Source organism: Somniosus microcephalus, chromosome 5 (genome assembly GCF_052327205.1).
Source record: "Somniosus microcephalus isolate GS21.2 chromosome 5, FLI_Smic_1.0, whole genome shotgun sequence".
Taxonomy (NCBI): Eukaryota; Metazoa; Chordata; class Chondrichthyes; order Squaliformes; family Somniosidae; genus Somniosus; species Somniosus microcephalus.
The window spans coordinates 318,409,280-318,433,239 of NC_140991.1; the positions used below are offsets into that span (position 1 = coordinate 318,409,280).

General features: G+C 47.5%; 1 protein-coding gene across 1 annotated transcript in view; it reads left to right on the forward strand.

Moving 5' to 3' along the window:
- Window positions 1–23,960, forward strand: part of LOC147117902 (CUB domain-containing protein 1-like) — an 85,429-nt gene that overhangs the window by 38,381 nt on the left and 23,088 nt on the right. Inside the window, 4 exon segments of the mRNA XM_085989302.1 lie at window positions 1,840–2,124; window positions 2,127–2,171; window positions 16,208–16,435; window positions 19,454–19,828. Of these exon segments, the coding sequence (XP_085845428.1) occupies window positions 1,840–2,124; window positions 2,127–2,171; window positions 16,208–16,435; window positions 19,454–19,828 (933 nt within the window).

Genomic DNA, 23,960 nt, shown 5'->3' on the forward strand with positions numbered 1-23,960 from the left:
CTCACGAGAATAACCAGATTTCTTGTTTAGTTTGATATGACCTCTGGGTTACTACAACAACATCAACTTCCATTTATATAGCGCCTTGAACATAGCAAAATGTCCCAAGGTGCCTCACAGGAGAGTTTTTCAAACTTAATTTGCACCGAACCGCATAAAGGAAAAGAGAGAGAGTTGACCCAAATCCTGTTCAAAGACAAAAGCAAAATACTGCTTGTTCAAAGAGGTAGGTTTTAAGGAGCGTCATAAAGGAGGAGAGCTGGAGCATCTAGAACCAGGGGTCACAGTCTCAGGATAAGGGGTCGGCCATTTAGGACTGAGATGAGGAGGAATTTCTTCACTCAGTGGGCTGTGAATCTTTGGAATTCTCCGCCCCAGGGGGCTGTGGATGCTGAATCGTTGACTATATTCAAAACAGAGATCGATAGATTTTTGAATATCAAGGGATATGGGGATTGGGCGGGAAAGTAGAGTTGAGGTTGAAGATCAGCCATGATCTTATTGAATGGCGGAGCAGGCTCGAGGGGCCGAATGGCCGACTCCTGCTCCTAGTTCTTATGTTCTAAGAGAGGTAGTGAGGTGGAGAGGTTTAGGGAGGGAATTCCAGAGCTTAGGGCCCTGGCAGCTGAAGGCACAGCCGCCAATGGTGGAGCGATTATAATTGGGGATGGTCAAGAGGCCAGAATTAGAGGATCGCGGAGGATTGTGGGGCTGGAGGAGGTTACAGAGATAGGGAGGGGCGAGGCCATGGAGGGATTTGAAAACATGGATGAGAATTTTAAATTTGAGGCGTTGCTTAACCGGTAGGTCAGTGAGCACAGGGACGATGGATGAACGAGTCCAGTACCATAACCACTAGACTGCTGTACCTGTTCGTATGTACTTCATTACAGGCAGGTTTTGATTTTTCAAGGTAGTTTAATATAATGTGACTCTAATACTTTCAGCTTGATATGGGGGGGTTCCACACTCAACATTCATGAAGGATATTATTGCATTTGAAAAGATACTGAGGTGAGCAGCAAAGATGATTGTAGGTATCAAGGAATTAAATTATGAGAGATTAAGAAGATAAAGCTTGCTTTCTCTGGAAAAGGTAAAATTTGAGCTAATTTATTTGAAACTTTCAAGATTGTAAAAGGGTTTGAAGAAATTGCTTCAGGTGAGATGATGGGTGTGCAGGTTTGATCTCTTGGAGGGGAGGGGGGGCGGGGAGGAGGAGCCGGGGAGGGGGGCGAGGCCGGGGGGGAGGAGCCGGGGGGGAGGAGCCGGGGAGGTGGGGGGAGGAGCCGGGGGGAGGAGGAGCCAGGGGGAGGAGGAGGAGGAGGAGCTGGGGGGTGGGGGAGAGGAGCCGGGGGGGGAGGAGCTGGGGAGGTGGGGGGGAGGAGCCAGGGGGGGGGGAGGAGGAGCCGGGGGGGGGAGAGGAGGAGGAGCTGGGGGGGGGAGAGGAGCCGGGGGGGGGGGGGGGGAGTAGTAGCCGGGGGGGATGGGGGGGGAGGAGCCGGGTGGGGGGGAGGAGGAGGAGCCGGGGGGGGGGGGGAGGAGCCGGGGGGGGAGTAGGAGCCGGGGGGGGGAGGAGCCGGGGGGGAGGAGGAGGAGCCGGGGGGGAGGAGGAGCCGGGTGGGGGGGGAGGAGCCGGGTGGGGGGGAGGAGGAGGAGCCGGGGGGGGGGGGAGGAGCCGGGGGGGGGGAGGAGGAGCCGGGGGGGAGGAGCCGGGGTGGGGGGGAAGTTGGGGGTGGGGGGAAGCCGGGCTAGTTGGATCTGTTAACTTCTTTCCTGTTGAGAATTCTTGAGTTCTTGGTGCTGATAATTCCCGACCATTTTCTTCTCTAATCCTAGAGCTCAGTGTTGTCGAGGTAGTGCTGGAGCCAGGGTCTCCCGTCTACTTCATGTCCGCAAACTGGCCGCAGGGCTTTCCAAACGATGAGCTGATGAGCTGGAAGTTTTCTATTCCTTCAGAGTACCATGCTAACGTCACCATAGAGAACCTCACCCTCCCTAAATGTGTGAAGAGGGAGGCTGGCACGTACTACGGCCCGTCAATGCTCGGAAAGAAGGCAAGCAAATTTCACAAAAGCTTTATGCTGACATTGCAGAACTGCGACATGGACATCTCGAAACCCGAGCGGTTACCCTGCGGTTTAAAGTTGAGCTCTTCGCCGCCTATGGAGGTAAATGTTGTCTTGTTCATGACTATGCCCCTCCTTTAGACACAGCACTGTGGGTTGGGTCCTTAATAGTCCAGCAGTCATTTTGCTCAGTGTTTTTATTCCATCTCTATCATTATTCCTGGTGCTTATACTTGATGTTCCTTCCATTCTTGGGCTGTCACCCCATGGCTCAGTGGGCAGCACCCTCGCCTCTGAGTCAGAAGGTTGTGGGTTTAAGTCTCACTCCAGAGACTCGAGTACAAAAATCTAGGCTGACACTCCAGTGCAGTGCTGAGGGAGTGCCACACTGTCGGAGGGGCAGTACTGAGGGAGTGCCGCACTGTCGGAGGGTCAGTACTGAGGGAGCGCCGCATTGTCGGAGGGGCAGTACTGAGGGAGCGCCGCACTGTCGGAGGGTCAGTACTGAGGGAGCGCCGCACTGTCGGAGGGTCAGTACTGAGGGAGCGCCGCACTGTCGGAGGGTCAGTACTGAGGGAGCGCCGCACTGTCGGAGGGTCAGTGCTGAGGGAGTGCCGCACTGTTGGAGGTGCTGTCTTTTGGATGAGACATTAAAATGAGGCCCCGTCTGCTCTCTCAGGTGGACGTAAAAGATCCCACGGCACTATTTTGAAGAAGAGCAGGGGAGTTCTCCCCGGTGTCCTGGGGCCAATATTTATCCCTCAATTAATATCATTAAAAAATGGATTATCTGGTCAATTATCACATTGCTGTTTGTGGGAGCTTGCTGTGCGCAAATTGGCTGCAGTTTTTTCTACATGGTGGCATAGTGGTTAGCATTGTTGCCTCACAGCGCCAGGGACCCGGGTTCGAATCCGGCCTCGGGTGACTGTGTGGAGTTTGCACATTCTCCCCGTGTTTGCGTGGGTTTCCTCCGGGTGCTCCGGTTTCCTCCCACAGTCCAAAGATGTGCGAGTTAGGTTGATTGGCTATGATAAATTGACCCTTAGTGTTAGGGGGATTAAAATACGTGGGGTTACGGGGATCGGGTGGGATATGTGTCGGTGCAGGCTCGATGGGCCGAAATGGCCTCTATCTGCACTGTAGGGTTTCTGTGATTCTGTGATTACAACAGTGACTGCACTTCAAAAAGTACTTCATTGGCTGTAAAGTGCTTTGGGACTCCTGAGGTCGTGAAAGGCGCTATAGCAATGCAATTCATTCTGTTGTGTTTGTAATCTTTCTCCAACACACTCTTTCTCTCTCTCTCTCTTTCTGTACCCCTCCCTCCCTGTTTTGAGCCCCCAACACGCCACTTCCTGCCCCAGAGATGACCCATTTCTCAGTCCCTTGTGATGCTCTTCAGTTGGTAGTGGGTTGCGGGATCAAGCTGGAGGCCTTTCTTTCCCTTGGCGGGGAAGCGCGTTGCCTCTGCCTGCTTTCCTGCGCTCCCTTTCTCGGGCAAGCGCTGAATGAATTCATCGAAGATCCAGCTAGATAACACATCAGTCTGAGACACTGCCCAATACAATTAATGCTGCCCATTCTGACTCTCCTAGTGTGCGCTTTGTTAGAACGTACCCTGTTTCCACAGCAACATGAATTAATACTTATGCCATGTTTTTGCACTTACTTGCCTTCTGGCTTTTTTTTTTGTTGCCTTCCAATCAGTGTCTGTAATTGCGTGGAGTTTGTGGCGTACCTAACTCTTGGAACCTGCTTCATTGCACAGATTAGTGTTTATAGATGACTTGAATGGGAGGGGGTTCAAGACGGGCCGTGCGATTTGCTTGGAACTGTGGGCAGCACTCAATAAGGTATCGGTAAAGTAAGCTGCTTAGAGAGGTTTGTTCTCGGACGTGCCAAATTCTGATTTGCTTTTCACATCATCCATTTGGTTCTCCCAGTTTAATTGAGAGGTGCTGATGATGCTACTGGTTTTTGGTGTACGGGGGGGCGGGAGAACCCAAAGATTGACTGAACCCGAGAAAGTGACGGAACTGAATTAATGAGCGCAGTTCAAAGAACAGCGCCACAAATTGATTGGCTTCCTTCCAGCTAGCGGCCCGGCTAAAATCAATGGCACTCATTCGACAGAAAGAAAGACTCGCATTTCTCCAGCGCCTTTGACAACATCCCAAAGCACTTTACAGCCAATCAAGTATTTTCGAAGTGTGGTCACTGTTGTAATGTAACAGGCAGCAGCGAGGAGGCCTTCTGGGCTGGAGTTAATCCAATGGTGCACCGACATCGAGCTAACCCACTGTGCCACCCAGTCCTACGTAAGAACATAAGAAATAGGAGCAGGAGTCAGCCATTCGGCCCCTCGAGCCTGCCCCGCCATTCAATAAGATCATGGCTGATCATCGACCTCAACTCCACTTTCCCGCCCGCTCCCCATAACCCTTGACTCCCTTACCATTCAAAAATCTCTCTATCTCCACCTTAAATATATTCAATGACCCAGCCTCCACGGCTCTCTGGGGAAGAGAATTCCACAGATTCACGACCCTCTGAGAGAAGAAATTCCTCCTCATCTCAGTTTTAAATGGGCGACCCCTTATTCTGAAACTCTGCCCCCTAGTTCTAGATTCCCCCATGAGGGGAAACCTCATCTCTGCATCTACCCTGTCGAGCCCCCTCAGTATCATATGTTTCAATAAGATCACCTATCATTCTTCTAAACTCCAATGAGTATAGGCCCAACCTGCTCAACCTTCCTTCATAAGTCAACCCTTCATAGAAACATAGAAAACATAGAAAAATAGGAACAGGCCATTCGTCCCTTCGAGCCTGCTCCGCCATTCAATATGATTATCTCAATACCATATTCCCGCTCTCTCCCCATACCCCTTGACTCCTTTTACATCTAGAAATCTATCTATCTCCTTAAATATATTAATCGCAGGAATCAACCTCGTGAACCTTCTCTGAACTGCCTCCAATGCAAGTATATCCCTCCTTAAATAAGGAGACCAAAACTGTACGCAGTACTCCAGGTGTGGTCTCACCAATACCCTGTACAGTTGTAGCAGGAGTTCCCTGCTTTTATACTCCAACCCCCTTGAAATAAAGGCCAACATTCCATTTGCCTTTCTGATTACTTGCTGTAGCTGCATGCTAACTTTTTGTGTTTCATGCACAAGGACCCCCAGGTCCCTCTGTACTGCAGCATGTTGTAATCTCTCTAAATTTAAATAATAATTTGCTTTTTTATTTTTGTTACCAATGTGGATAACCCCACACTTTCCCACATTATACTCAATCTGCCAAATGTTTGCCCACTCACTTAGCCTGTCTATATCCCTTTGCAGATGCCTTGTGTCCTCCTCACAACTTGCTTTCCCACCCATCTTTATATCATCCGCAAACTTGGCTACATTACGCTCGGTCCCTTCATCCAAGTCATTAATGTAGATTGTAAATAGTTGAGGCCCCAGCACTGATCCCTGTGGCACCCCACTAGTTACCGTTTGCCAACTGGAAAATGACCCATTTATCTCGACTCTCTGTTTTCTGTTAGTTAGCCAATCCTCTGTCCATGCTAATATATTACCCCCAACCCCGTGAGCTCTTATCTTGTGCAGTAACCTTTTATGTGGCACCTTATCGAATGCCTTCTGGAAATCCAAATACACCACATCCACTGGTTCCCCTTTATCCACCCTGCTCGTTACATCCTCAAAGAATCCAGCAAATTTGTCAAACCTGATTTCCCTTTCATAAAACCGTGCTGACTCTGCTTGACTGTATTATGATTTTCTAAATGCCCTGCTACTGCTTCCTTAATAATGGACTCCAGCATTTTCCCAATGACAGATGTTAGGCTAACTGTCTATAGTTTCCTGCTTTCTGTTTTCCTCCCTTCTTAAATAGGGGCGTTAAATTTGCGGTTTTCCAATCCGCTGGGACCTCTCCAGAATCCAGGGAATTTTGGTAGATTGCAACCAATGCATCCACTATCTCTGCAGCCACTTCTTTTAAGACCCTGGGATGCAGGCCATCAGGTCCAGGGGACTTGTCCACCTTTAGTCCCATTATTTTACCAAGTACTTTTACTTTGGTGATAGTGATTGTTTTAAGTTCCCCCCTCCTTATAGCCCCTTGATTATGTATTATTGGGATGCTTTCAGTGTATTCTACCGTGAAGACTGATACAAAATATTTGTTCAAAATCTCTGCCATTACCCTGTTCCCCATTATTAATTCCCCAGTCTCATCCTCTAAGGGACCAATGTTTACTTTAGCTACTCTCTTCCTTTTTATATACCTGTAGAAGCTCTTCCTTTTTATATACCTGTAGAAGCTCTTACTATCTGTTTTTATATTTCTTGCTAGTTTACTCTCATAATCCATCTTCTCTCTCTCTATTTTTTTAGTTGTCCTTTGCTGGTTTTTAAAAATGTCCCAATCCTCTGGCTTTCCACTAATCTTGGCAACATTGTATGCCTTTGTTTTCAATTTGCTACCATCCTTTACTTCCTTAGTTAGCCATGGATGGTTCTCCCTTCTCTTAAAGTCTTTCCTTCTCACTGGAATATATTTTTGTTGAGAGTTATGAAATATCTCCTTAAATATCTGCCATTGCTTATCAACCGTCTTACCCTTTAATCTTTTTTCCCAGTCCACTTTAGCCAACTCTGCCTTCATACCATTGTAATTGCCATTATTTAAGATCAGGACACTGGTTTGAGACCCAACTTTCTCACCTTCCAATTGAATTTGAAATGCAACCATGCTATGATCACTCTTTCCAAGAGGATCCTTTACTATGAGATCATTTATTAATCCTGTCTCATTACACAGTACCAGATCTAAGATAGCCTGCTCCCTGGTTGGTTCCACAATGTATTGTTCTGGGAAACAATCTCGGATACACTCTATGAACTCTTCCTCAAGGCTACCTTGACCAATTTGATTTGTCCAATCTATATGAAGATTAAAATCACCCATGATTATTGCTGTACCTTTCTTACAAGCCTCCATTATTTCTTGATTTATACTCTGTCCTACAGTGTAGCTACTGTTAGGGGGCCAATAGACTTTGCCCACCAGTGACTTCTTTTCCTTATTATTTCTTATCTCCACTTAAACTGATTCTACATCTTGATCTTCTGAGCCAATATCATTTCTTACTACTGCACTGATCTCATCCTTTATTAACAGAGATATCCCACCTCCTTTTCCTTTCTGTCTATCCTTCAAAAATGTCAAATACCCCTGAATATTCAGTTCCCAACCTTGGTCACCTTGCAACCACATCTCTGTAATGGCTATCCGATCATACCCATTTATTTCTATTTGTGCTGTCAACTCATCTATCTTTATCTGAATGCATGCAGCATTCGTAGCAAGAGCTTTTAATTTTGTCTTTATACTATTTTTCCGTGCTTTGACCCCACTTTCTGATGCACTCTTATTTTTATAGGTTCTGTCCCTTCCTGTCACACTCTGGTTACCATTACCCCCATCGCTACCCTGCTCTATTGCCTTCTCCTTTCTCTTTGACTTTTTAAATTCCCGTTCACCTGAACCCTCCCCCCTCCCCACCCCCCCCCCCCACTATTTAGTTTAAAGCCCTCTCTACAGCCCTAGTTATTCGATTCGCCAGGACACTGGTCCCAACAGGATTCAAGGGAAGCCCGTCCCAACGGAACAGCTCCCTCTTACCCCAGTACTGGTGCCAGTGCCCCATGAATCGAAACCCATTTCTCCCACACCAGTCTTTGAGCCACACGTTCATCTCTCTGATCTTATTTACCCTATGCAAATTTGCTCGTGGCTCAGATAGTAATCCAGAGATTATTACCTTTGTGGTCCTCACTAAGCATTACTGATCGAGAGAGGGGCATGATTCATTTCCAGTGATAAATAACTCTGTTATGCTTGGTGTCTGCATTTGACAGTGAGTCAGCATTTTAAAACTAGCGCAGACCAGCCCCTCTCCCTTTCTCTTACCCGCTCCTCTCCAAGTGTCACTTGGAATCTCCTACCTATTGTTGCTGCCACTACAAGATCAGGGACTCCACAGTGTTCTTACAGTGGCAACAGGGGATAAGAAATGCGGAGTAGTTGGGGCGGGGGGTGGGGGCTGCAAGCAGAGTGCCACTATTACTTTATGTTGTCAGCTGTGGCTCAGTGGGCAGCACACTCGTCATAAGGTCGTGGGTTCAAGTCCCGCTTCAGAGACCTACCAATCCAGGGCAGTACTGAGGGAGTGCCGCACTGTCGGAGGAGCCGTCTTTTGAATGAGACGTTAAACCGAGGCCCCGTCTGCTCTCTCAGGTGGATGTAAAAGATCCCATGACACTATTTCGAAGAAGAGCAGGGGAGTTCTCCCCGGTGTCTTGGGGCCAATATTTATCCCTCAACCAATATTTATCCCTCAACCAATATCACTAAATTACCTTGGAACTCATTGCTGCTTGCTGTGCACAAAGTGGCTGCCGCGTTTTTTTAAATTCATTTATGGGAGGTGGGCATCGCTGGCAAGGCCGGCATTTATTGCCCATTCCTAATTGCCCTCGAGAAGGTGGTGGTGAGCCGCCGCCTTGAACTGCTGCAGTCCGTGTGGTGAAGGTACTCTTTGTAGCATTTTGCTAAGCCATTTCAGAGGGCAGCTAAGAGTCAATCGCATTGCTGTGGGTCTGGGGTCACATATAGGCCAGACCGGGTAAGGGCGGCAGATTTCCTTCCCTAAAGGACATTAGTGAACAAGGTGGGCTTTATACGACAATCTGGTAGCTTTTTATTCCAGATTTATTTAATTAACTGAATTTAAATTGCAAATAAATAGAAGTTGTAGTAGGTGGGATTTGAACTCAAGTCTCCGGATCATTACGATAGCAAAATACTGCGGATGCTAGAAATCCGAAATAGCAACAGAAAACGCTGGAAAAACTCAGCAGGCCAGGCAACATCCGTGGAGAGAGAAACAGAGTCAATGTTTCAGGTCGAAACCGGGGAGAACTCCCCTGCTCTTCTTTGAAATAGTGCCATGGGATCTTTTACGTCCACCTGAGAGAGCAGACGGGGCCTCGGTTTAACATCTCATCCGAAAGACGGCACCTCCGACAGTGCGGCACCCCCTCAGCACCGCACTGGAGCGGGACTTGAACCCACAACCTTATGACGAGTGTGCTGCCCACTGAGATCTGAAGAAGGGTTTCGACCTGAAACGTTGATTCTGTTTCTCTCTCCACGGATGTTGCCTGGCCTGCTGAGTGTTTCCAGCGTTTTCTGTTGTTACCTTCGGATCATTAGTCCAGGTCTCTGGATTACTAGCCCAGTAACAGAACGACTGTGCTATCTGAAAATCCCTGCTAGGGACAAATAGGTAAAAAATCTCAAGACATGAAACTAGTGACTACACAAGTCTGGCCTTGTCATCTCCCGATTTACATCAGCAGAATATCTGATAGTTAGCGTGTGTGCCAAACTGGAAAACTAAGCAAATCTGGCAAATAGCTTCTAAGAGCTGGCAAAAAAAAATCAATTAAAGCTGGTGTTAACTCTAAAACAGCCCAGAGTAAAGGCCCAGACACAAATAGATAAGCTTGAAAGGGCATGCAGGAGCTGAAAGCACAAGAATGCTTTTCTGGGACGGGGAGGGTTGGTTGGCTCTTTGACTTTTGCGCTTTATTTGGTGCATTTTCCAGGACTTTTGCAATTGAAATGAACATGGGTTTTCATGCAAAAAGAGAATTTGCTCAATTTCATGGAGGACGCCTAGCTACTTGCAATTTAAATTGAATTCTTTTCTTTCATATTTTAAGTCTTCTCGTTCCCAATAGCAGTAAGATGATCCATTACTTGGAGGAAAAAAAAGTCTTCATTAAAGTATTTTCTCCGACAATTTCCGAGTAGCAAAACAGAGACCAGGTGTTATTAACCATAGGATCATTGCAACCAGGCCCAACATTCACTCTCGGTCCGTAGCTCTGCAGGTTCCGGCACTTCAGGTGCATATCCAAGTACGTTTTAAATGTGATGAGGGTTTCTGCCTCTATCGCCCTTTCAGGCACTGAAACGCGGCAGCCAATTTGCGCACAGAAAGCTCCCACAAACAGCAATGTGATAATGACCAGATCATCTGTTTTTTAGTGATGTTGATTGAGGGATAAATATTGGCCCCAGGACACCGGGGAGAACTCTCCTGCTCTTCTTCGAAATAGTGCCATGGAATCTTTTACATCCACCCGAGAGAGCAGACAGGGCCTCGGCTTAACATCTCATCCAACAGACGGCACCTCTGACAGTGCAGCGATCCCTCAGCACTGCGCTGGAGTGTCAGCCTAGATTTTTGTGCTCAAGTCTCTAGAGTGAGACTTGAACCCACGACCTTCTGACTCAGAGGCGAGGGTGCGGAGCCACAGCTGACAACGGATGTTGCGATGCAGATCAGTTTAGCTCACAAAGGATTAACTTCCAGAAAAATATAAGCTATCTGGGATGTTCATTAGCTGGGGTACTAGAAAAACTAATTAACAGAATTGTGCATATTAACAATAACATATGGGCCCAGAAATTCGGCTCTCCACGGGTGAGTACACACGGGCTACTCACCCGTAAGCCCAATGGAAGTGCCGGTTTCCTGCATGCACTGCACATGCGCGGGAAACCGGCACTTCCGTTCCCCTGAAAGAAGGGGTTCAGAGGTCGAACTCGTGCGCAGGAGAGGCTGCGCGTGCGCATCGAACGTACATTTTTTTTGCAGGTTTCTCCGGGAGGCTAAGTCTCCAGAAGTTACGCATATAAAAAGCAGTCGCAAGGCCTGCTTTTTACAAGGTAAGTGGTGAATTAATTAATATTAAAACATTTTTTCCACAGGTTTATTATTTTTAAATACTTTAAAGAAAGGTAAGTTTATTTTTAGCCCCGTTAGAAAATAAAATTATTTTTTCAAAAATTTAAATTATTGTTTAAAATAGTTATTTCATGTAATTTATAGTTTACTTTAAAAATGTGATGGCTTTTTAAAATTTATTTGAAGATTTAGTGATGTTTTGGGGCCCGTAGTATTTCTAAGTTTTGACAGCTCTTCCTGTCACACTTATGAATGAAGCATTCCCTGCTACGATTGGCTCCCCATGGCCCACGTGACCCCAGGTGACGCATCGAACTAACTGTGCCCCTGGGATACGCAAGCACTGCGCATCGTCAGCTGGAGGAGGCCCAGGATCGGAATCCCACGCGGGCCCACAGCACAACGGCCGGCGCGCTAGGTAAGTGCAGGTCGGGGGCTTGCACCCACGGGAAGCCCCCGACCCGAATTTCTGGGCCATTGGTTGAGACAATGGGGAGGCTCATTAACACATCTCAAAAATTCACATCTACAATGATGGATTTGCTTCATTCATTGAGCATAGCTGGAGACTTAGTTATGTAGGTAGTGTCGTTGCCATGGCTCCCATCTCAAAGGGAGGGTTCCTCATTCAAGGTGATAGTTTTGATTGGATGTTGAACAAACCAATTGTCAGGAGTTATGGGGCGGGGGCGGGGCCCAGGTTAAGCTGTGGTCTTCCCCTCTCTGTGTGGAGAAAGTCAGCCTGAAGAAATTGATCTGGGAAAACGGGGCAAGATGCAAAAGGATCTAGTTTTCTCTCCAACCAAGGGAGGGCTGTGAGAGACTGGGTTGAGGCATTGGGGCCTGCCCCCTGCAGCAGCAAAGGTTAATGCCGGCCAGTCAGTGGTGCTGGGGGTAATTGCTATCCAGGTGTAATATTGACATGGCCGATCACTTGCCCATCAGAGCAACGTCCTCATTTTTATTTCAATTGGTAGCACTCTCCCCTCTTGAGTCAGAAGGTTGTGGGTTCAAGTCCCACTCCAGAGACTTGAGCACAAAAATCTAAGGCTGACACTCCCAGTGCAGTTTCACTGCGAGTTTCCTGGCTGGACAAAATTTCCTGCACCATTCGAGCAACTCCAGAGCATCAGAAACAGCAAGGAAAATCAGCCCCTTGTGTCTGATGTAACATTATATTGCAAGTAGAGACAGTCATATAGGACCGCAATGTGCAACACAAGCTATCCTCTCTCTACATGTCTGGTCTTGATTGGATCTGACACAACACTGCATTCTACCTGAACAGATCACTCAGTAGCTAGGCTCGTAACCTCAGGGTCGCATTCCTCTTCACTCAGTTTATACAAGCCTGCAACGTTTTTTATTTCCAGGCTTGGATGCAAGAGCCAAGCCAAGAAATGCTGAAACAGCAAAATGCCTCCAATTCATCCCGCTGCTTAAATTTATTCTAAAAAAAAAGTATTTGAATATGTCTGTCCAATCACACTCTGGTTCGTTGGTAGGCAGTACAGAGGGTGGCGGCTTCTGACAACCAAACAAATCCCAACGGCCATCTCAAATCATTTCTATTCAACCCCCCTGCTGAGTTCTCCAACGTCTCATCACCATGGTTACCCAACAGATGAGCGGCTGGGAAAGATAATGTTCAAGGTCAATTTAAAGTACTTTAAAGTTCTACCGCCCACTGTTAGCTGCAAATCTCTTCTCCTTTGTCGTCACGCTATTGGACAAGTTAAAGAAAGAAGAGAAAGACTTGCATTTCTATAGCGCCTTTCACGACCACCGGACGTCTCAAAGCGCTTTACAGCCAATGAAGTACTTTTTTTGAAGTGTAGTCACTGTTGTAATGTAGGAAATGCGGCAGCCAATTTGCGCACAGCAAGCTCCCACAAACAGCAATGTGATAATGACCAGATCATCAGTTTTTAGTGATGTTGACTGAGGGCTAAATAATGGCCCCAGGACACCGGGGAGAACTCTCCTGTTATCAGGCAGTTATGCAAAGGATCACGTTTCATAGCACCACAGTCTGATACAGCACAGAAGGAGGCCATTCGGCCCATCTTTGAAAGAGCTCTCCAATTAGTCCCACTCCCCCTGCTCTTTCCCCATAGCCCTGCAACTTTCTTCCCTTCAAGTATTTATCCAATTCCCTTTTGAAAGTTACTATTGAATCTGCTTCCACCGCCCTTTCAGGCAGCGCATTCCAGATCACAACAGCTCGCTGCGTGAAAAAAATATTCTCCTCATCTCCCCTCTGGTTCTTTTGCCAATCACCTTAAATCTGTGTCCTCTGGTTACCGACCCTCCTGCCACTGGAAACAGTTTCTCCTTATTTACTCTGTACACTTCATGATTTTGAACACTTCTATCATATCTACTCTTAACCTCCTCTGCTCCAAGGAGAACAACCCCAGCTTCTCCAGTCTCTCCACATAACTGAAGTCCCTCGTCCCTGGTACTATTCTAGTAAATCTCCTCTGCACTCTCTCCAAGGCCTTGACATCCTTCCTAAAGTGCGGTGCCCAGAATTGAACACACTACTTCAGCTGGGGCCTAACCAGTGTTTTATACAGGTTCATCATAACTTCCTTGCTTTTGTACTCTATGGGCTCGATTTTCCAAGCCCCGTGGAGGCGGGAGGGGTGGGAAAATTGCAGAATCGGGGGGCAGGAACCCATCCCACCCCCAACCCGCCTCCGTGCCAATGTCCCAGGAGGCAGGTATCCGACCTGTGCTGGGAGCCGCCTCCCCGAGGTGAGAAGGGGATTAGTGCCAATTAACTGGGTCTGAAGGGGTTGGAGGGGATCGAGATGTCCATTGTGCAGGTGAGTGATGGGTGCATGTGTGCAGAGGTAAGTGTGTGAGGTAAGTGTAAAGTGTTTTAATAAGTTTTACTTACCTTTACTTTCTCCTGCAGGCTTCCTTCCTTCAGTTCTCTGGAGTCCCTCAGCTCACCGGCACGGAAAGCAGAATGGCCGCTGAACTGTCAAAAGCTGCAGCCTCTGCTTTCTGGTCTGGAGAGATCTCTAACTGAGTCTGAGTAGAAGGACTCCAGTTAGAAGACAGATTGTCAGTGTTTGACAGCTTCACAGAGCTGTCAAATGCTGATTTTTCATCTGTCAAAAGCTCTTGACAGATGAAATGTCAATCGCTGACGTCACCAGTAACCAGGTGTCCCTTAATTGGCCTGCTGAGGTCAATCAAGGGAAAATAGCGTGGGTTGGCCACAAGTCAATGGAGGCGGGACTACAACCCAAAAAGTGGGAGTCCCGCCTCCAAAAGCTCCCTATTGACAAAATCCAGCTCTATGCCTCTATTAATAAAGCCAAGGATCCCGTATGCTTTTTTAACGGCCTTCTCAACCTGTCCTGCCAATTAATTCATTGAAGTTCCTTTGTGACTGTACTTTGCAAAAGTCTTACTTAGAAATGGAAATGGGCAGAAAAAATATTCTTGAAGAGAACATATTTGAAATCAGAAGGTTGAGATTAATTACCTGACTTTAGTGCTCCTAATAAGATATGTTTATTATTTTAATACCCATATCACTGACCTACATTGGCTCCCGGTTAAGCAACGCCTCAATTTTAAAATTCTCATCCTTGTTTTCAAATCCCTCCATGGCCTCGCCCCTCCCTATCTCTGTAACCTCCTCCAGCCCCACAACCCCCTGAGATCTCTGCCCTCCTCTAATTCTGCCCTCTTGAGCATCCCTGATTTTAATCGCTCCACCATTGTCGGCCGTGCCTTCAGCTGCCTGGGCCCTAAGCTCTGGAATTCCCTCCCTAAACCTCTCCGCCTCTCTCTCCTCCTTTAAGACGCTCCTTAAAACCGACCTCTTTGACCAAGCTTTTGGTCACCTGCCCTAATATCTCCTTATGTGGCTCGGTGTCAAATTTTGTCTGATAATCGCTTCTGTGAAGCGACTTGGGACATTTTACTATGTTAAAGGCGCTGTATAAATGCAAGTTGTTGTATGTATGTATGTATGTATGTATGTATAATAAATCTTTAATGTGCTGCAGAATTTGCTGAGTGCAATTTGAATCAACACATTAGTAAGCTTTCCCCATACTAATGATTTGTGGTTATGTTTAAACTTGTCCCTTGGGTGTGGAAAATTAAGGATAATTATACCGTTTTTTAACAAAAATGGACATAAGTCGCCCGGTACAATTTATAACCTGTTACAACGGCCCGGAATCAGCGGTCGGGGTGACGGTGAACTGGCAGCGTTGGCCGTCATTCCACTTTGAAACTGACCGCAAGTTTGGGATTTGGCGCAGCCTAACGAGGAAATCCTGAAGTTGCGGTCAGCCACTAGCTGCTCCGACACTGGCTGCGCTGTGACCCCCCGCCACCCCCCGACAGAGCCGGAAATCTGTGAAACCTTTCAAGTCCGGAAAACTTGGCTTTTCCGCTGTTAAATTTTCCATTAAAAGTCAGACTCTTTTAGATTAGGTGTAATTGAGGTTTTAACAGCGTATTGACGGCTAAACAAAAGTTACAGCCCCTGAAAAACTAATTTAAATTTTGTGGAGAGTCAAATTTATCCATTTTAATAAAAATTACAATTACATTATTCCAGGTTTGCCTTTTCCCCGTGTGAGAGCCTTAATCTTTGTTTCGCTCTCTCGAACATTTTTTAAAAGTTAGAATTTTAAGAGCTTCTTCACTTCCTGGTTTGCTGTCTGTGAGAATCCTGCATTGTGATTGGCTGCTTAGACAGCCTGTTGACGTCACAGCAGCTCGCGCTAGGGATTCCCCACTAACTTGCGTTGATTTCAATAACACGTCAGGAAAGCCGGACTTCTCGCCACAAAGAGATCGGGAGATCCTCGTGCGAAGCTTACTCCGGGGCTGGCGGTGAACGCCTTCTCTTCGCCGCCGGCTGCAAATTCCGGGCCAATATTTTGTTTTTTGTAGCAATGTCTTCTCTCTCAGTGGCTCTATAGAATTGCAAGTCTTTCTTTCTTTATATTTCTCAGTTCCTCGGCATATGTTATGTTTAGAACCCCTTGTTTAAGCAATCAAAATGGTAAAAGTTGGATAAGCTTTAAATGGGAATTAAGTGTGCTGTTGTGTTACAAGTCCAATGGATTTCTCTCGGGCTGTATGAAAGGTTGATTTGCATTGGTTGCAACGAACCCAAAACAAACTTGGGATCAAACCCCGGAACCTCCCGAGTGCGAGGATCAGTGTTGCATCTGGCAACCCGGGAAGCCCCAGGAAAAACCAACAGATCCTGGCACTCTTCTGAATCTTTCTTCTGTTTTAAATCCTGCAGAGAGGCTTGAAATTAAACTGAAAAAAGAAGACGGTGTTTCTGTGAAATTTAAACAGATGCTGAAGGATGACGGCAAGTCCTCGCCTCCCTTCTGCATCTGCAAGTTTCCGGTCTCGTCCGCCTGTTCCTCTGAGTTGCAGCTGGAGCCTGGCGATCACCTGAACGTTTCTTTCCACTTTGAGTGTAACAGAACGCAGGACATTGTCGTAGAAGCCACCAAGAATGTCTGTAAGTGCTCCTTCACTTTTCCAAGACTTGGTTTAAGAATGTGCCGTCTAGATTTTGAGCTCATTTTCGTATTTTCACCGCCTCCTGGTCTTCTCCGATCTATCTCGGAGATGACGAGCGCAAGCTTGAAATTTACAAGTTGGGGGTAGGAATTGTTTTGGGCAGTGTAAGGGTAACCGGGAGAGCTTCTTCTCCCCGAGACGGACCCTCTGATATAAAGCGTCGACGTCCGCCTTATTCCCAATCAATCACTCGGAGTCCGGAGGTTCGTTCAGTAAAGCAACTTTATTTACAAGCCGATAGGGGAGACACTCATGCTGGGATGAATGCTCTCCGATCGCTAAGATCCCCTGCCTTATATACAGTTTGTTGTTCTAAGTCGTGGCTTACATTATACAGTTGATTTCGGGTGCAAATTCTTGCGACCTGTGTGCACGTTTTGACCGTTACATAGTCCTGTGACCCCATATGTTATCTTTACCACATTCCTCAATTGGTAGCTAAATGTTTGTGCCCATTAGTCAGGTAGCCGCTGACAGTTTGACCATTTGGCTACATTCCACCACACTTCCCTATGGGACATGTACATTGGATATATGTTCGGTTCCTCAATTCCCTTATTTTAGCCCTTTTAACTCCTTCAGACAGGCCGTGTGGTTTGAGGATATGCCAAGTCCTCTATTTTGTCACTCGGAGTCCCTGAACTTGCTGCCTCAAAGCGGGGGTGCAGATGATGCTAATGCCGTTGTTCGGTCCAGCGCGAGGAGGCGCCCAACAGTCTTCAGAGAATGATGCAGTGCAGGAGGAGGCCATTTGGCCCATCGTGCCTGTGCCAGCTCTTTGAAAGAGCTCTCCAATTAGCCCCACTCCCCCCCTGCTCTTCCCCCATAACCCTGCACATTTCTCCTTTTCAAGTATTCCCCTTTTGAAAGTTGCTATTGAATCTGTTTCCACCGTCTGTTCAGGCCGCGCGTTTCAGATCACAACAACTCGCTGTGTTTTTAAAAAAATTAAAAAGATCTCCTCATCTCCCCTCTGGTTCTCTGGCACGGCGATTAGTGTTTCCATCTGCCATTCCCTCCCCTTGTGAGGATGTCTTCAGTCTTTGCTCCGCGCTACAAAACAGCACAACAGGAAACGTCATTTATTAGCGGAGAGGAGGAGGGGGGGAACCAATGTTCCCGCTAATTTTTTTTGGGCTGCGCGGCCGTTCGAATCAGTTTTTCCATTTAAAAGCCGCTTAGCGGCCTGTGCGGGACCTCCAGACCGTGGTGCGCCCGCGCGGCTTAGCAGGAACCTCGGTGGTTGCAGAATCCAGCTCGTGTCCATCCAACCCTGTGGTAACCCGAAAGGTGGTGCTTTTTTTTTTCATTTTGCACCATTTGAACACACATTCCTGGAAAGATCTGAATGAATTTCCAGCGCACCACTTGCATCACTGCCAGGCAGGGAATGACAGAACACGGGTCACCAGCCATGACAAGACCATCTTCCCCTGAAGCACCAATAACAGTAAAACCTGGTTCCTAGTGACCTGTTGAAACAGAGAAGATTCTGAGTGGGGTATTGCCAGGCTAGATGCTGATTCCCCCTGACTGGAGAGTCTAGAACTAGGGGGCACAGTCTCAGGATAAAGGGTCAGCCATTTAAGACTGAGATGAGGAGGAATTTCTTCACTCAGAGGGTTGTGAATCTTTCGTTGAGTATGTTCAAGGCCGAGATCGATAGATTTTTGGACTCTCGGGGAATCAAGGGATATGGGGATCGAGCGGGAAAGTGGAGTTGAGGTCGAAGATCAGCCATGATCTTATTGAATGGCGGAGCAGGCTCGAGGGACCATGTGGCCAACTCCTGCTCCTAATTCTTATGTTCTTAAATGAGCACAGAGAGGAATTGACATCTTATGGTCTCTCTATGGTCATTCTCCTTATCCTGCACCTGGATTTGTTTTTACTTATTCACGGGATGTGGGCGATGCTGGTAAGGCCAGCATTTATTGCTCATCCCTAATTGCCCTTAACTGATTGTCTCGCTCGGCCATTTCTGAGGTTAAGAGTCAACAGTCAACCACATTGCTGTGGGTCTGGAGTCACATAGGTCAGACCGGGTAAGGACGGCAGATTTCCTTCCCTAAAGGACATTAGTGAACCAGATGGGTTTTTACAACAATCCGGTAGTTACTGATGCTAGCTTTTTATTGCAGATTTATTTTAATTCCCGAGCTGGCGTGGTGGGATTTGAACTCATGTCTCTGGATTACTAGCCCAGTAACATAATCACTGTGCTATCGTACCGTATACAGCACTCCCAATTTTTATTTCCATCAAAGTCAATGTTGAATTGCCCCACAGGCCCCCCTCTAAGCGATGAAAGCAAATGCACCCAAGACTAGAGGTGTCACTGTAGAGGGAACTTGTTGGAAAAAGGTTAGGGGGAGGGCACGATGTGGCGGGGGTGGGAGGAAGGGTGGGTGTGAGGGGAGGGGCTCAAGCAAATGATAACTAATGTTAGTGCCACAGTGCTGGGACTGTGCCCAACTAGGAGCGTCAGCCTAGGGGAGAATTTATTCACACGTGGAACTATTATTTTTCGGTCCCTTCTCTGAACATGGGCGTGTCGTGTTCTATGAGGCTGCTTCCTTCAGGGCGTGTCATTCAGATTTTTGTTTATTTGTTGGTGGGATGTCGATGATGGTAACAAGACTGCATTTGTCGCCTATCCCGAATTTCCGAGAGTATTGAGTCAACCACATCATGTGGGACTGGAGTCACGTGTACACAGGGGTGGCTGGACACTGGTGAACTAGTTGGGACTTCACAACAATCATCCCACCACTGTGGGCGTTCTCCGGTGCTAACCAATGACCAGATTTCTTGTTTAGTTTGATGTAGATAATGTTGAATGAATAGGAAAATAAATCCCAATTCATCCCAGAATTCTAGGCACAACTGTGGCTAAAGATTATCCTGCCATTCCAGTCAAAAATGACTTTTTTTTTTCTTAACCTTTCCTACAAAGCCTGTAAGGATTTGGAAGAGTGCTCGGTCAGCGATATGGGGTTGGTCCTGCCGGATGTACTTTCCACGTTTCCAGTGACTCAACAGACCTTCAGATGGGTGCTCGACGCCCCGCCAGAGATGACCATCGAACTGGTCTCCAGCCGCTTGAAGCTCCGACAACTTCTCCCGGGCCAGAGCTGCAGCGGCAGCTTGTTGTACAACATGAGCACTTTCAACAAGAACGGAGCCAGGTCTGTCGTCGGCCTCTTCTGCCCCAACGGCGCAATGGAGAAGATCCAGACGGCGGACAGTGTGTTGCTGGAGCTGAAGATGTCTGACACATGGAACTCCCATGACCTGGACATCAGCTTGTCTTTCATTCCCCGCGTTACAGGTAACCGGTTAAAACAAGACCTAAAGACAGACTTGCATTTCTACGGAACAGAGGGAGGTTGAGGGGAGATTTAATTGAGGTGTATAAAATTCTGAGGGGCCCAGATAGAGTGGATAGGAAGGACCACAGGACGTCTCAAAGCGCTTTATAGCCAATGAAGCATTTTTTGAAGTGTAGTCACTGTTGTAATGTGGGAAACGCGGCAGCCAATTTGCGCACAGCAAGCTCCCACAAACAGCAATGTGATAATGGCCAGATAATCTGTTTTAGTGATGTTGGTTGAGGGATAAATATTGGATAACTCCCCTGCTCTTCTTCGAAATAGTGCCGTGGGATCTTTTACGTCCACCCGAGAGAGCAGAGGGGGCCTGGGTTTAATGTTTCATTTGAAAGACGGCACCTCCGACAGTGCGGCACTCCCTCAGTACTGCCCCTCCGACAGTGCGGCGCTCCCTCAGTACTGCCCCTCCGACAGTGCGGCGCTCCCTCAGTACTGCCCCTCCGACAGTGCGGCGCTCCCTCAGTACTGCCCCTCCGACAGTGCGGCGCTCCCTCAGTACTGCCCCTCCGACAGTGCGGCGCTCCCTCAGTACTGCCCCTCCGACAGTGCGGCGCTCCCTCAGTACTGCCCCTCCGACAGTGCGGCGCTCCCTCAGTACTGCCCCTCCGACAGTGCGGCGCTCCCTCAGTACTGCCCCTCCGACAGTGCGGCGCTCCCTCAGTACTGCCCCTCCGACAGTGCGGCGCTCCCTCAGTACTGCCCCTCCAACAGTGCGGCGCTCCCACAGTACTGCCCCTCCGACAGTGCGGCGCTCCCTCAGTACTGCCCCTCCGACAGTGCGGCGCTCCCTCAGTACTGCCCCTCCGACAGTGCGGCGCTCCCTCAGTACTGCCCCTCCGACAGTGCGGCGCTCCCTCAGTACTGCACTGGAGTGTCAGCCTAGATTTTTGTGCTCAAGTCCCTGGAGTGGGACTTGAACCCACAACATTCTGACTCAGAGGCGAGGGTGCCACCCACTGAGCCACAGCTGTGACCTTTGTTGTTTCTGAGATCTTGCTGTGCGCAAAATGGTTGCTGTATTGACCTTTCTGCTAAGGGAAATAGGTCCTTCTATCCACTCTATCTAGGCCCCTCATAATTTTATACATCTCAATTAAATCTCCCCTCAGCCTCCTCTGTTCCAAAGAAAACAACCCCAGCCGATCCAATCTTTCCTCATAGCTAAAATTCTCCAGTCCCGGCAACATCCTCGTAAATCTCCTCTGTACCCTCTCCAGTGCATCTTGTAGATGGCCCTTCCGACAATGTAACACTTGAGTGGCAGCCTAGATTGCGAGCTCTCATCCATAGTACAGATATAACCCACAATCTTCTGACTCCAAGGCCAAGCTGTCATTTAATGAGCTGTTGTGACACCACAAGTTTAGAATTCATGCATTGTCTATGCACAACTCTGTACCTTTTCTGCATTATACTAAACCTTTGCAATTTACAGTAATTCTCTACCACACATTTCTTCTATGCACGTATTGATGTGGGAAGGCCAAGAGGAGATTTTTAAATTCTGAAAGGTTTTAATAAAGAAAAGAAAAAGAAAGACTTGCATTTCTATAGCGCCTTTCACGACCACCGGACGTCCCAAAGCGCTTTACAGCCAATGAAGTACTTTTTGAAGTGTAGTCACTGTTGTAATGTAGGAAACACGGCAGCCAATTTGTGCACAGCAAGCTCCCACAAACAGCAATGTGATAATGACCAGATAATCTGTTTTAGTGATGTTGATTGAGGGATAAATATTGGCCCCGGGACACCTGGGAGAACTCCCCTGCGCCTCTTCTTTTACATCCACCTGAGACACAGCCGACACTGGCTTGGTTCTTTGACTTTCTTTATTATACCAAGTTTCTCCATGCTATCTAGCTCTTCAAGCACTTCATCACAAAGTGTGGTTGGGATTTTCCTTGGTGGATGTATCACTGGTTGAGCATCTGGCTTCAATCAAATGCTTTGCTTTTCCTCAGTACATTCCTAAGCCTTTAAATATAATGCCGTACTTCTGTCACTTTTTTATTTACTGTTACTGACTGCACCAATTCTTTGCCAGCCGTGGCTCAGTGGGCAGCACCCTCGCCTCCGAGTCAGAAGGTTGTGGGTTCAAGTCCCACTCCAGAGACTCGAGCACAAAAATCTAGGCTGACTCTCCAGTGCAGTACTGAGGGAGCGCTGCACTGTCGGAGGTGCCGTCTTTCGGATGAGACGTTAAACCGAGGCCCCCGTCTGCTTTCTCAGGTGGGCGTAAAAGATCCCATGGCGCTACTCTGGTCATTATCACATTGCTGTTTGTGGGAGCTTGCTGTGTACAAATTGGCTGCCGCGTTTCCCACATTACAACAGTGACTACACTTCAAAAAAGTACTTCATTGGCTGTAAAGCGCTTTGGGACGTCCGGTGGTCATGAAAGGCGCTATAGAAATGCAAGTCTTTCTTTTATCGGTCATAACTGTTGGTATGCTTGAAGTCCAAAGGCTGCCTGTACTCCCGGTTCCAGAATCTAAAATTCTAGACTTTGCTATTTGCCTCTTATTCGCACACCATACTACCGTTTCCTATCGACTTGATGTTGAGGCCAGAGCCGTCACCATCTTTGCATTAATCTTGCTCAATCCTGTACCTCACTGGCAATGCAGCATTAAATGTAGCTCCGTGAGTAACTTCAAGTGAACTTGCTCTGTCATTCAGTCTGAGCTCTACGGTCTCTCCAGTATCCTCTTCAGCATGGACCTGTATAAAATTATGAGGGGCCTAGATAGAGTGGATAGGAAGGACCTATTTCCCTTAGCAGAGAGGTCAATAACCAGGGGGCAGAGATTTAAAGTAATTGGGAGAAGGATTAGAGGGGAGTTGAGGAGAACTTTTTTCACCCAGAGGGTGGTGGGGGTCTGGAACTCACTGCCTGAAAGGGTGGGAGAGGCAGAAACCCTCATCACATTTAAAAAGTTCTTGGATATTCACTTGAAGTGCCGTAACCTACAGGGCTACGGACCGAGAGCTGGAAAGTGGGATTAGGCTGGAGAGCTCTTTGTCGGCCGGCACAGACACGATGGGCCGAATGGCCTCCTTCTGTGCCGTAAATACTTAGTAATCTTCTGCCCGATTCACGTCCGTGGAAAATTCTTTCTTGCTCTCACTCGCAGACTGCTTTTGCATTCTGTGAATTTCCTTATTTATTCTTTGCCGGTCTAACCAGTTTGGTTTTGTCTTGGCGTTAGGTACTTTGGCAGTGGTTTGGTTTCTTGCACCACGTACATGTTTGCTAGACTTTGTTTCTTCTTGCACGATTTACCACAATACTTTCAACCCAGGATTTATTAACCAGCTAGTTATAATGCTTTCCATTGTATGTAGTAACATCTCTGCTCCACCCACGTTATTTGGAGCACGGTTAATACTGCTCCGGTATTCTAGTTGCAATTTGCCGGGTTGTTGCTCTGGAATTATCAATTGCTTTCTGTAACTCTAGATTCTTTTTTCTCAATAGTAAGAGTACAAAAATGTGGAAGTTATGATGAACCTGTATAAAACTCTGGTTCGGCCTCAACTGGAGTATTGTGTCCAATTCTGGACACCGCACTTTAGGAAGGATGTGAAGGCCTTAGAGAGGGTGCAGAAAAGATTTACAAGAATGGTTCCAGGGGATGAGGGGCTTCAGTTTCGTGGATAGACTGGAGAAGCTGGGGTTGTTCTCCTTGGAGCAGAGAAGATTGAGAGGAGATTTGATAGAGGTGTTCAAAATCATGTGGGGTCTGGACAGAGTAGATAGAGAGAAACTGTTCCCATTGGCGGAAGGGTCGAGAACCAGAGGACACAGATTTAAGGTGATTGGCAGAAGAACCAAAGGTGACATAAGAAAAAACCTTTTTACGCAGCGAGTGGTTAGGATCTGGAATTCACTGCCTGAAAGGGCGGTGGAGGCAGATTCAATCATGGCTTTCAAAAGGGAGTTCGACAACTACCTGAAGGAAAAAAATTTGCAGGGCTCCGGGGAAAGGGCGGGGGAGTGGGACTAGCTGAAGTGCTCGTGCAGAGAGCCGGCACGGGCTCGATGGGCTGAATGGCCTCCTTCCGTGCTGT